This window comes from Rhipicephalus microplus, chromosome 9 (genome assembly GCF_043290135.1).
Source record: "Rhipicephalus microplus isolate Deutch F79 chromosome 9, USDA_Rmic, whole genome shotgun sequence".
Taxonomy (NCBI): Eukaryota; Metazoa; Arthropoda; class Arachnida; order Ixodida; family Ixodidae; genus Rhipicephalus; species Rhipicephalus microplus.
In genome coordinates, this window is record NC_134708.1 from 35,441,086 (window position 1) to 35,455,497 (window position 14,412).

General features: G+C 45.6%; 1 protein-coding gene across 1 annotated transcript in view; it reads left to right on the forward strand.

Annotated features, from left to right (window-relative positions):
* The first annotated feature begins 678 nt into the window (after window positions 1-678).
* The window catches only part of LOC119164974 (uncharacterized), a 199,762-nt gene continuing 186,028 nt past the window's right edge, over window positions 679-14,412 (forward strand). Inside the window, exon 1 of the mRNA XM_075873443.1 lies at window positions 679-1,617. Coding sequence (XP_075729558.1) covers window positions 1,524-1,617 — 94 coding nt within the window. The 5' untranslated portion in view covers window positions 679-1,523. The remainder of the gene's footprint in view (window positions 1,618-14,412) is intronic.

A 14,412-nucleotide genomic window follows, 5' to 3' on the forward strand; every position in this document is an offset into this window, starting at 1 on the left:
CTGAGCACCTATAAAGTGAATGCCTGAAGTTCGAGAAAGAAAAACGTTGTAGGAGAGCATAGTTACTTTAAAATATACATAAATAAAAGCTGTGCATCAGGCGCGACAAATCCAAGCATCGCTTGCCCCCTTTTCCCGACAGAGAAAGGCTCCTAATTCTAATTTTTTTTTCTTGATGAGCTTTACGCAGTGATAACCTTCTGCACGCAAACATATTGTCGGTCCGTGCTCTGTGCCCGCTTTGCTACAACCTACCCTGTTTTCCTTAACCTCCCTTTGCGTTCCCGAACACTTTTCGGGCCTCTTCGGGACAAGTACCCTGCGCTCATCGCGCTGCCTTGATGGCCACGTGCACGGCTTGTTGGGCTAGTTGTTATGGCGTTACGAAAACACTACAGAGCACACAGAGATCGGTAGCAAAGGAAGGAAACAAAAAGCACAGCGCTGAACTCGTCGGTCCCTTTTACCGAGCACTCGCTACTCCGCTCATCCGTCCCGCGTTCGTGCGAGGTCGATTTGCGCATGCGCTCTCGAGAAGCCGGCACGCTGCCGTTTCTCTGTCGCTCCCCTTCTCCCTATACCCGCGCGTTCGCACTATCCCTACATCCCTTCTTCCCAACGCCGACTCCCTCACACGTTCGGCCATCAACGTCGGAAGAGCCTCGTCGGCGCTGGCTTCGCAACGCAGGCCTCGGAAAGGGCATTCGGCTCTCGACCGGTGCAGTCGGGTTCGCTGGCTCGCGCAGCCTCGGGCTCTTCCGCTCTTTGGCTACACCGAAAACACCTCGCACACCGCGTTTTCGCATCCTGTTGATCGTGTTCGCGCTCCCGGAGCCGTAAAAGACGCCGCGTCTGTCGCGCACGCGAGAACCTGCAGGCTTTTGCCGACGTGGGAAGCTATGGTAGTTATACAACACACCTGGCAGCATTATCGCTGGAGTTTCTATAACAGCAGTGGTGTCGTGTGCTTTATTATTCAGACGGCATAACGTTGTCTGCTTCTTGGTCAAGTTTTTCGTGCAACGTCGCATCCTGTAATCATTGGTACTGTCCGAAGGAGCAATATCATCTTGCGCTGTCACGAAGTGTCACTTACTTTGTCAACAATGTACTTCCAGCGTCAAGGTACGAGTGGGTAGTTTCATGTCAAAGATTAACATTGTATTTAACGTTTCCAAACCTAACTTCTCTGGTTACTTTTTGGAGGGCTGGTTACGTTTCGCTTCTGACAACTCGCGCATCTTCACTTATGTTTGAGTTCTAAACAACTGAACACCAGAAAAAGACATTTCGATTTATTTAAGATTCCAATTCTGTGACGACGCTGAAATCAGCGCAAAGTAGAGTGGGAAAGCGTTCTGGAATCGAACTCAATTTTCTTCAACGCTATCAGACTTTGCAATGGAGAGTCGGCGCCATGTCTCAAGCGGGGACATGAAAGACGTATTGCTACAAGGCTCCTCTGCACTGAAGCATCTCTGACTTGTGTGACTGCTTCTGACGTCATCTGAAACGTGTGAGCCATGGTCAACTCGCTCGCATGCAAGATACATTTCGGATATACCCTCCGGATTGTGTGGATACTTCTACTGTGCCGAAATACCCTAGCAAGACGCGGTAAGTGGTACACCTTTGAAAGCTTCGGTGTGGCTAAACTATCTTATTGTATATTTTTGTTTAAAAATAGGCTTGTACGTCCATATCTTATCAAGTTCATTACTGAAGGTAGTAGGATCACAAGAAAACGTTCTTCAATGATTTTCTTGATATATGTTAGAGAAAGGCTGTAGATAAGCGTCTATAGGTAATAACTTGAAGAGTGCATTATACAACGCTTTCGTTCACTTCAGTGAGCTTTTTTGGGGCCTGGATGCTACCAATGGGTACAGTTGTGAAAGAGGAGTTCCTGCAATGTAACAGAAGATACCCTCAACAACCATCATTGTCAAAAGCCTATTTGATTATTACCAGTAAGTGTGCGACTGAGAAAAAGATAAAGAGGAAACTGAGCCCCGCATTTGATGAATCATACCCCCCCCCCTCCCCCCAAATCCACTGCAGGCTTGCCCGTGGTTTCAGTCACGCCATACTATTATCAGAAAACTAAAGTGACTTGAGCCGCAATAACAGCTCCATGCATACAAAACGCACAGATAATGTCTGCTGTGACAAGTGTGTCTTTGCTAAAAGATATCACTTTGTGTGTGTGTCGGGGGGGGGGGGGGGCAATATCGCATTACTATATAGTGAAACGCATCACACAAGACGCAGTTGAAGAACCTTCTACAATGAACACATCAGTCAGGGCGCATATTACACCTATGGGGCAGTGATCGCGTACCAGATTCGTGCTTGCGGCAGGGTCATTGGTGCTCTACATTGCCCCCTCCCCCCTTTTTTTTTTTGCCCGAACATTTGTTAGTCAGTACTAGGCCTAATGTTTATTTCCCCGGACAATGCTCTGTTTACAGTAGTTATGCTAACGATAGGCAGTTTAAGCAATGTTATTCTGACTCCCACGAAGTGTGCAGGACTGAGAAGCAGGTGACAAGAGTGAAGCCATTCTTAATGTGGACACTCAAAATTTTACCAAGGCAAGGTGCGTCGCTCTGTATTGAACTTGCTTGCTATGTATTCAGGACAACTGCAAGAAAGTAGATAAAGCCTCAGAAGCCTGGAGAAAATAGGACTAAGATTCATTCTCTTGTCATACTACCTGAATAAAGAAAACGAGATATTTCATCAAGCGAAAAATGAGAAGGTTGGAATGCAGAGGGTCTCTCTCTCCAGCTAGTCCTTACCACGGTAAGGAGCAAACGAACAAGGATATAGAAGGGGTTGTGATTATAGGTGACTGTGGTATGCGCAAATGCGTAGGACACGCAAGTCTTCATAGCACAGCTCTTGTGCTTCAGACACGAATCTAATCCTGCGTAACTAGTTAACTTCGATATAAATCTATAATTCAATACGCATACTCTACTCGTTGCACGCAGTAATTGCTACTCCGATAAGGACTAGAGAAATGTTAGCGAGTGTGAGTTGCAGCTGGCCAACTCCTGTCGTGATCATATGGCACCTTGGAGCTGGAGAAGTAGCAGAGGTTCCACCTCTAATACAGCCGGTACTGGGTTCGGTTCCCAAGGTCACTGTGCACCCGCTGGATATTGTCACGTGGTCGTAACGGGGGCAAAGAAGCAGTCGCCGTCTTCAAGATGAAAGTATTTATTTGGCCAAACGTGTGACCGTTCAAGGAATTGTCACATTACAGCCACACACGGCGCGCCGTCTTTTCAAGCATCGAACTTTTCACCCTTATCCCTGGTGCTCGCGCAATAATCACGAGCGTTCAAGTCATGTGCACAATCTCAAAAAAAATGGTCCACTACAAAAGTGAATGTGCTAGAACACTGAGGCGTGATCAGTACCGAGAAGTGCTCACAGCCTTTGTGGGTTAAGCCGAGTGCATCAAAACAACCATCGTGGCAATATTCTATTCGGCAGAGAGGTACCCCGGTGTCTCACCGTTATGGGTGAAGGTGACCTGTTATTTCTAATCTGCACTAAGTTCGGCGTGTAAGCGCAACAGAAGGTGAGGTCAAAAAAAAAAGCAAGCGAAGGCAGACGTCCTGCATAAGGTGGTGCGTATTCGGTTAAAAAGAACAACAGACGACAAAAAAGTCGTTCTTGGAAAGAACGCACAACAGAGAATAACACACACGCTATCGTGTGTTCTTTCTTCTGAACCGTATTTGCGCTCTCCTATGCAAGATGGGGAACTAAGTAGCCCAACGAATATCCATTTTTAAGACGACCTCTTTTCTTCGTTCGGTGTTTCACCATATCCTTCTCATAGGCTGTATGCTTTATGCTGAAATGTAATAAGAACATGCACGGACATTCATTCTTGTTGCCCTATTCTAAGTTTCAACTTATGTAGCCTTTCCCCTAAACACCCCCTCTCCCTCCAAACGCGCACACTGTGATGCTGCACTATGTTTATTTTTTTCAAGTGCGTCTTTATTGCCCTCACATACTTTGCAGATGATATGCTACAAGGTTATAGAAATGCACTATGTTTCCGAATTACCTAAAGCAAGAAAACCAGAACTGTTTTACGTGAGGGAAAACAGGGATGTTTTGGCTTCGGAATGTTATGCTTCTCAGCAAGCCAACAGAGAGTACCAAGTCTTCTAAGTATAATTACCTCGTAAGTCACATTCACATTTATATCACCGTCTTGTATGATATGTGAAAAACAAAAAGTATATCGAGCGAAACAGGCCCCAAGTATTCTGGCTATATCCGTCATCTTACCAACGACTCGGGCAGTGTGAAAATGGCTAGAACATTAACGTGTGAAGAGAGATTGCTGTATTGAATGACGTTAGAATAGAGTCCAATTTATAAAATTTCCTAGAAACCACAGCGCAGATACTGGATGAGGAAGAGCCTGAAATGTGAGGAGAAGTCTATTCTTGAGTGGACCTCCTGGCGTCTTTTATTTTCCTGATGAAATTGTACCGGAAATCACGATGATTGTTTCATTTGTATTCTGTTGCCTCTTTTCTATGCTGTGACTACCGTATTGCACTCAGTTCATAATTTTATTTCTGTGTGTTAGCTTATAAATATTTTTATTTCGTACGTTTTCTTGAACATTTTCTTTGTAATAATGTACTCGTGGCGCTGCAACTACATATTTAAATAAAAAATAAAGTAAAACACGAAAATGAACGAAAATCAAAAGACCACGCTCTCCGCATTGGTATCTACAAACAAGGCAAGCGTTTCGAACAAAACTCGTCTTTTCGGGATCTAGCGTGTTCAAAGAGTATAGTAATGCCGATTGCCAGTGCAAGAAGAAAAAGAGAACGAGCTGTGTCGGCTCCCTGGCAATCACTTATTTTTGTTTACTGCAACATTAATCACAAAAACAAATGTTTCCTCACACTTCACATCACTAGCTGTACACTGTAGGCACCCGTACACACGCCAACTAGTCCAAATTTCCTGTCTGAAACACTGTAGTGCGCAGCGTGATACAACAGGAAAGCGATTGTTTGCAACGTCCAAAGTTCAGCACTGGTATGCACGCGTGCTTGTCAGAAACAGTCACAAGTGAGTGAGGCAGAGCTACACGTCACGTCAGAAGGACGTCCAAGGAGTGAGTAAGCCGGTAGCAGGCGAACTAGACTGCACATGAACGTGGAGACGACGCGATGGTGAAGTCGGGCATATCAGGAAGCTCTAAATGTAAAAATTGATTTGATTTGTAGGGTTTAACGTCCCAAAACCACCATATGATTATGAGAGACGCCGTAGTTGAGGGCTCCGGAAATTTTGACCACCTGGGGTTCTTTAACGTGCACCCAAATCTGAGCACACGGGCCTACAACATTTCCGCCTCCATCGGAAATGCAGCCGCCGCAGCCGGGATTCGAACCCGCGACCTGCGGGTAAGCAGCCGAGTACCTTAGCCACTAGACCACCGCGGCGGGGCCTAAATGTAAAAAAAAGCCTGAAGAACACTCGATAAGGGCAGAATGCGTGCTCAGAGTCATGACCGAAGAATAGGTCATGGGGCGGTCGTCCAGAACAGCCAGGAGAACTGAGAACTTACACGGAAGCTTACACGCGCAGCACAATACGTTTACTTATGGGGAGGAGGGGGGTAATAATGCAAGTATCTAGAACTCGAACAATATTCCTTCGAACAGTGTTCCTCGTCAATATTCAAACTTCTCAGTGTTATCAAGCAAGAGACATAGTAGACACCGCAGACCCTTGGACATAGTAGCACCTTTTCATGCGCATGACCTCCTATATTGCTAGCCTGGCTTCGGTTCTCGGTGGATGCGTCAAGCACGCTGAAACAAAGCGAATGTTTGTGCGCGCCACGTTGGCCATTTCAAGCTATCCCAGAATGTCTACACTGCCAGTCCAGTTAGAAAGTGCCCATGCACTACGCAATAATTATTCATTTCGCAATTTATCGAAAAATGCACTATGCGGCCGTGCCGGCAACACGCGAACATACACAGCAGCTGCTCACTTTCCTCGTGTGTTCGCTAACGATTATCACTAAATATGGCCGAGCGTTTCGTAATAGGTAGGCTATAATAAATCATCCACCTCACACGTTTCACACATTGCGCAATTCGCACGTTCCCATGCCTGTCTCGAATGAATGCTTCTGTCAGGCAACATTAAATGCATCAAGGAGTACTGCCACTAAAGACAACCACAGTGTTTTTTCTTTTTCAAAGCACTTTCAAGCAAAGTCACGGTTGTGTATTAGTACACACATTCTTGCCACACAAAAGACCTGCGTTCAATTACCATTCGAACTGAAGGGTTTTTTTTTTTACTCAAAAAATACAAAACATCTTTGGTTCGAATGAGGAATGACTGTGATGTTTTTTTTTATTATTACTCAACCCTCCGCGCTGGTCTAGTGGCCAAGGAATTTGGCTGCTGACCCTAAGGTCCCGGAATCAAACTCCGGCCGCGGCAGTCGCATTTTTGTTGGAGGCGAAAGCGAGTGAGGCCCGTGTGCCTAGATTTATGTACATGTTGGGGAACCCCAGATCGTCCAAATTTCTGGGAGCCCTCTACAACAGCGTCTCTCATAATAATGTGGTAGTTTTGGGACGTTAAACTTGAACACTTATTATTTTGTTTGCACATTTTTTTCTATTTTGCATTCACGAGTGTACCGAGAAAGGGGAGACGTGAGACGACGTCGCACAGGTAGCCCCAATCTCGTCCCTTTTATTTCACAGGGTGGTTTTGGGACGTTAAACCCCACATATCAATCAATCAAATATTTCACAGGGTGGAAGCAAAGCGGCGGCGGCAGCCAGCGTCCGACACGCCAGGCGCGTGAAGTCGTTCAATTGCTCGTGCAGCTCGAGCTAGGCACGAGCTGTGCAAGAGTCGCGGCATGGTGGCTAGAAATGATGATGATAATGAATGGCAATGATGCTGATGCTGATGCTTCTGATGATGATGATGATAATGATAATGATAATGATAATAACAATGATTATGATGATGATGATGATGATGATGATGATGATGATGACGACGACGACGACGACGACGATGACGATGATGATGATGATGATGATGATGATGACGATGACGATGATGATGATGATGATGATGATGATGATGATGATGATGATGATGATGATGATGATGATGATGATGATGATGATGATGATGATGATGATGATGCAAGCAACGTTGATTTTGCGCTCACAACCTGCGACGCCGACATCAAAGTCAGAATCTGCGAAGCAATCTTTAACGCTATCGCGTTAATAGTCGCAGACTGCCAAGATTGGCTGCATGATGCGCAAGCGCTAAAAAACACACTCGTGTGCGACCGTAGTCTGCTACAATATTTGCTTAGAGATACGTACACACTATCCACCTTATCGGCGCATTGATATGTTCAGAAATGCGGTGCGACGCTGATCGCCTATATTAGAAAATACCATATCCTGGTGCACCTACAGCTTCACAAGTTATCAAAGATGAGAAACCAATTCCGACTACTTTCTTTAAAAGGAAATCAACTATAGTGGTCACTTGCAGCCCCCCAAAAAGTAACTGAGCAATTACAAAAAGGAGACCAATTGCGTTGCTTTACTTCAAAATACCATTGCCGTAACACAACACACGTTTGCCCAAACACAACACAATACTGTGGCTTACATGGTAGAGAGCGGGATACAGGCTTGCGCGAAGGCTGGGAGGCTTAATGTGACCTCGGTGATGCAGTGTTACACGTCGTTAACTTTCAACAGGAGCTGTTTTTCAATGTAATCATCGGTGTTACATGCTTCCTCGTCAATAGGGGAGCTGCTGCACCGAACACTCTCTCAATTCATGTGCTGGAAGAAAGAGCGGTTTTATAGCGCAGAAGCACCTTCCTTACCAGCGTGTAGTTGCCCAGTGCCATGATGCTAGTGTCTATGACGTCTCTGAAACGCCGCTCTTAGCAGTTGCTGGCGCTCGAGTAAGGCGCATCTGATAATTCCAAGAACAAAGTGTGAAAAATAGAAAGGCACTGGACGTGCCTTTCTATAGAGTAGTCACAGAATTTTTGGGGTGAGAACAACCTTAAAAAACTTGTTACAACCTTATATGATTACAAAAATAATAGATTACTGATAATAATTTACAACATTTCGTGATTAAATTACTCACAATATCACATTTTCGAAAAAATAATCAATTATGCAGCGAAATTGCAATAAATTGTAATTATTTACAAGTATTTCATTACTTGTAACACGTTACGTACAACTGATTCTCAGGTAGACATTTGAGCGACATTCAAAATGCAAGAGTTTATTTCTACAGGAGCATCAATGCATCAATATCGATCATATGTAGTTGTATTGTAGCACGAAACCAAAGTTTGGCCTAAGAGTACCATGACTGATGATGTCGTTTCATGCGTAACCAATGATTTACAATGGCAATATGTTATATGACTCTGACGTGGCCTCAAAATACGAGCTCGATTAAAACGTAGCAGTGCATAGAAGCAGCATCAAGGTTAAAAATGTCATCTAATACGTATTAGTTAGAAGCTGTTACGTCTGAAAAGTACAGCATGATCATGAATGACACTCGAGTAGAGGGCTCCGAAAATTTCAACCTCCTGCATTTCTTCGACGCGCACCTAAATTCATGTACACGGGACTCCCGCATGTCACCGAATTCGAAATGTGACCACCTCACCCTTAATTCCATATTTTGGTCAGCATTCAAGCATTACAGCAACTAAACCACCATGACGGGGGCACGTGCGATATTTAAAGAGAAATACTGCAGGTGTGTTTGTCTATAGAAGCATCAGTACTTAAAATAACTGCAAATACACATTTCTAGATTTCGTAGGTAACCGCAGCCCTCTACACATCTACCGCTTCATTCACATTCGCGAAGCTTTAGCAGGGCCTCGCGAAATGTCTTCCTGTCCTTTTCTCTTGTTTCTTTTTTAAAGCTCAGAATATAAAAAAGTATGAATACCGTGGTGAAATCTAGAGGCCCACAGAATCCCAGATTACGCAAACAGAAAGCAAAGAGAGACAGAAAAAAAGAAAAAGATAGTATAGGCCAGATTTAACTGGGTGCGCAGCCGCCGCCGCCACCGTCTGATTTTGAATGCCCGCTTCCCTGATTGCGCGAATTCAAAGAAGCTCCGCCATCCAATGGCCCGGCGCTACTACCGGAAGCCATATTATTATAGACCTCACATCACGCCAGGACGACGACGACGTCGAAACGAGCTGTAGAAGTTCGCACAAAGACTGCGTGAGGACTAAAAGTAAGAAAGGCACTCGCCAATGAATGCGGGCCCTAAAAAAGTTCTCTCTCGGCACTTCTTTCGAATAGGTCTATACAGTTCTGTATAGGAAAAGGAAAAAGAAATGCCGGTTGAGGAGGAGGTGGGCTTTGATGAAAGCACTTTGCATTAAGGAACAAAAGAGTCTCTACTTGAAATGCAATACGGAAACGCGTTAAGGCGAATGACGGCGCAGGCGGCCATAAATATAGCGAGTACAACAAAGCATATTCACTGTTAGGAGTTTAAAGCAAAGGTTCTTCTAACCAATGTTCTTTGTTAGGTACAATCTTCAATGAGCGCGACTATCCAGCACAGCGCCAAAGCACTGCGCAATATCAACTGCCCTTCTTTGAGGAAGCACTTCAATGTAAAAGTTTCTCTTTCAAATAGGAGCCCGCTCCGATGAACGCGACCACATTGTCAGTTTAACAACGAGTTCGCGCATGCTTCGTGAGTTTCTTGGGACGGAAAATCATAACTACGTGAAAGACTTTCCTTTCTAACGCGAACCACCATTCACCAAAAGGGCCGCGTAAAATATTCAGATCCTTTCACGTGTCGTCTTTTCGTGTCAAGTAGACTGCAAGCCACTTACAGTAACGAAAGCTCGTAATCTAGAGCGTTGTCCCCTGCTTAGTTAGGAAAACGATCAATTACGAGAATAATTTTAACCTCAAGCGTTACTTTACAATTTCCTGGATTTACGAAGCGGTTATCTCTTCCGCACAGTTGGACGAATTGGGGTCGCTGGCTTTGCGCTGAATGGCACGTGTCCCTCTCCCTCTCTGTCTCTCTCTCAACCACACGTGGCGTCTTATGACTTAAGCCTCGTTGGTTTAGATTTCGTCAATGACACAGCGATTGTGTGGCACCTCACAATGACCACCAAAAGATCAAAGAACTATTTTTCTGCAGTGATGTTGCACATGCCTAGGTTCTGACCAAGGAGGATTAAAGAAAAATTGCTGGAGTGGAAGCTCCCGCAATGCCTTGCCAGCAGAAGTGAAGCCACCTTTTGCCACTGCCAAGATGGCGGAAACCTGTTCTTTTCTGATAGTGCCCACTTAAAGATCAAGTGGCTTTGATATGTTATCTAAATGCTACGTTAGTTCTATATTAAAAGATAGTTGTTCTCGACAAAATAACACACAGAAATGAGTATTGATGACTGAATATTCAAATAACTTTGCCTCCAATTAGAGGCTCACTAAAGAAAACTAGTAACTGTATGGCGCACTTGGAGCACTATGTGACCCGAAAAAGTTCCCACATTAAACTCGTTGGGCGTGCGAGGGAAACGCTTCTTTTTTAATCGCTGAACGGTGATAATTTATCATGCCCCTAGTAAGATGGCCGCCACAGCCGCCACCTTGCCAGAAGAACGGCCACTCCAGCAATTTTTTTAATCCTCCTTGGTTCTGACGGATGGCTTACGGATGGGCTACGCCTGAGAACATCTATGCTAACCTCGACCACGCCATGTGGAGGCGCGCACGCATCGCAACGCGTCGGATGGTGAGGGGCTTCGACATTTAGTGCTCGCATACCCAACCTGCGACCCTCGCGCGATCTCACTCTTGATGACGAAAACACGTTGAAGTTGCTGAGCTCCGAGTATTGCCAATCGTACATGGTGTACACAAATGGCTTGCAACTAACGAGCTGCGCAACGTGCGCGTTGTGGTCTAGTGGCTTGCGTCGCACTCTGAAGAGCGAGATGTCGCTAGCTCGGCGCCCCACTAAGAAACTTTTTCTTCTTGTTTTTTTTTCTTTGCAATTTGTTCGTATACATTTCACAACGTCATATTTCTGAAAGAAATACGTCAGCACAGCCGTGGTGAACCTTGGCATAAAACACATTCCTGTGAAAATGATACTTATAGAGTTGGTCCACCAAGGCTGCACGTCAAGTTAGCGCTCAAACATCACAGTGCCTTCATCAAAATGATGAGGTGCAGTTATATGCAGCACGTCGGGGTTAAATAAAATACTCGCTGCCTATGCATAAGGTTCAATTGGTAGTATGCGCAACGTTTCTTGTTTCCTTCTCCCACAAGTCCGGGAAAATGGCGAAAATAAGTAGCGTCCGCTTATGTGGACGCGGCACCTCAAGGGGGATCGAGTATAGCGAACCGGACGCCCGTGTGACTGGGCTCGCCATCCATTACATTTTGTCTTCACAGAATGCACGTACACTGCTAACCTGGACATATTTATTTATTTCATTTGCCCACACGGATACACTAGGGCACAGAAGAAAAAGAGGGAGAGCAAGTTGGAAACAGTTACCTGGAGGGGCCTGCTCAATCTTTCGGGAAGAGGGAAGAACAGAGGAGAGAAATATAAAGGGGATAGAAAGAGAAAAAAAGAGGGAAGTATAGAAAAAATGACGAGGACTTAGACCTGGACATATCATTGAAATCAACCACGAGTATATTTCTCTACATGTTTTTCCCTAGCATGTAATAGTAAATAAAAAAAACAAAAGTCAGTCACAACTTTGCCGCAAAGGCGAAGCAATGAACGCGATAGCCATAAATTGGAAGGTCACGCGCTGAAGGGCAAGCAGATAGAAACGTGTCTCGCATTTCTGATTTATATATAACGCACAAAACGTACTCACAGATACAGATGAACGCGAATAAGCGTCTATATTCCTACTTTGCTGGGTCTGAAAAGCGCACTTGTTTCGCAAATGGAGGCTGTGCAACGATTGCAGTTGCCTTTGTGCGCCCGGTAACTACAGCAGAATCGTTCCGACTAACCCCAAGGGCCAGCCAAGACGTACAATCCTCCTTACCGCCAGATAAGGGCGCGTGATCAAGCGTCCGCCCCCTCTTCTCCGCGGTGCAAAGTACGCGTGGGAGGTGAGAGCGGGCGCCACCGAGTCGTGACAATGTGGCGAAGCGCGTTCGCTGCGCCAACTTGCTGGTAATGCTGAAAACACGATAGTTTCCCCCAAGATTCCCGTCATTAGCAGTAAGAGGTAGATATAAATAGCTTGCCGTTTGAGTGTTGAGGGACGTGCTCTTCCATAGTTCTGTGGTTAATGCCTCACACTGACGTCTGAGAGGTCTCAAATTCGATTCTGCGCGCCAGAATCTCTTCTTTAATTTTTATTTCTTGCGATTTCCTATATAGAGATTCATAGACATATACGGTGAGTGACGGCGACGTTGACGCTGATACAAGTGGCAAAATCCAGCCAAGAGTGTCTGTATAATTTCTATCACAATAAAAAAATGGCAGTATATCCACGGGGTGATTGATGGAGAGTGGGGCGAAGCATCCGTCCGTGTATTCGTTCTTGCATCTGTCCGTCCATGCGTTCGTCTGTGTGACCGTCCATGCGTCCATCCACCCGGCCGTGCGTGCGTCTGTTCGTGCGTCCATCGCTGCATTCGTCCATGAATTCACCCCTGCGTCCGTTCATGCGTCTATTCGTCCACGCAGCCATCTGTGCGTCCATCCATGCATCTGTCTGTGTATCCGTTCGTCCATCTAGTTAACACTCCAAGTACAACATATCGCATCTTTTCATCATATATTCCGCATAAAGAAGCGCCGCCATCCAGCAGACATTCCAAGCACCAAACGAGAGGTGACCCATGCACACTTTCTTACGGCTTGCACTTCGTGTCTACTTACCACCTTTAACCACCTCGAGTTCATGATATATACTAGTTCACTATGTTCATGGCACTGTGGCCCAGCGCTCGCTAGAACTTTCTAAAACCAAGGAGGTTACGCCGAGCGAGTATAACGTAACAATCTTTTCTTGTCAGATAGTGCTCAATGTACATGCCAGTGGCTGCTAATGGGAAATGTGAGACCGGAGAATTCGCCTTTTGCTTCGTGTCTACTTCCCACCTTCAACCACATCGGGTTAATGGTACATACTAGTTCACTGTATTCATGGCACTGCGGCCCAACGCTCGCTAAACCTTTCTAAAACCAAGGTGGTTACGCCCAGCCAGTATAACCTAGCAACCCTTTCTTGTCAGGTAGTGCTCAATGTACATGCCAATGACTACTGATGGGGAATGAGAGACGGAAGAATTTGGCTTTTAGTTTACCCGCACGCTGCGAATTTTTCGTTGTTCAACAACGCACAGTATAAATCTTCCACCGGCACCACAGTGAAGGTCAAAACGTAAGACTGGTTACGCACTACGACGAGGGACGAACGGGTGCCGCTTTAGCTTAGGCCCTCAAAAAGACTCGCTTACTGCCCGAAAGAACCCTGATGGGATGCGAAGCAGCAGCGGCACGCACGACATTGACCCGGTTGAAGCGGTAGTCGACGCGGTGCTGGAAGAACTCTCTTCTCTATTATGCAGTCCTCCTACACTAACTATTGCTACGGACAAAAATACAGACCCACGCACAAGCTATCTGTAATGGTCATGGCGGCTATCTGCTGTGCAAGTATGGACCTGCGCGTGTAGGTCGTTTATTCCTGCATAGCCGATACCTATATCGAGTAATAAAATTTGGGATGTCCTCCGAGGAGTAGTGCCTGGATATTACGTGGTTTTTCTGAATCATAAGTCGCCGCGCAAGCATGCAAAAAAGAAATAAATCATTTGCTAGCTCAGTCATTATGCTGGAATTAGTACTCTTGGTCTACACTCAAAATGGGGCCAACCACGAAAGCGGGTCATTCGTTCAGGTTTCATGGCTCTAACTAGCACTTCAGGCCGAATCAGGTTAGGACTGTGTAGCTGTTGAATCTGCAGTGTGCACTGAACAGTGCCGGACACTGGGACCAGGAGGGCAGCCGAAAATGTTTTCCTTAGAGGGGGGGGGGGCTTAGAAGGGGGGGGGGGAAGATATGAAACTGAGGTTCCTGGACTAGGCCACCATCCCACCTTAGGGTCACAGCGGGCCTCGCTCGGAACACTGTTTCTAAATAGAAGTTTATTTCTCTCTCTGTGGGGGTGTTAAAATTACGTTGCTTCTTTGTATGTTCGTGCAGAGACAAAAGTCACAGAAATGTCGAGGGAGAGGTAAAGGGGGCTTACAGAATTTTATGCTACTCC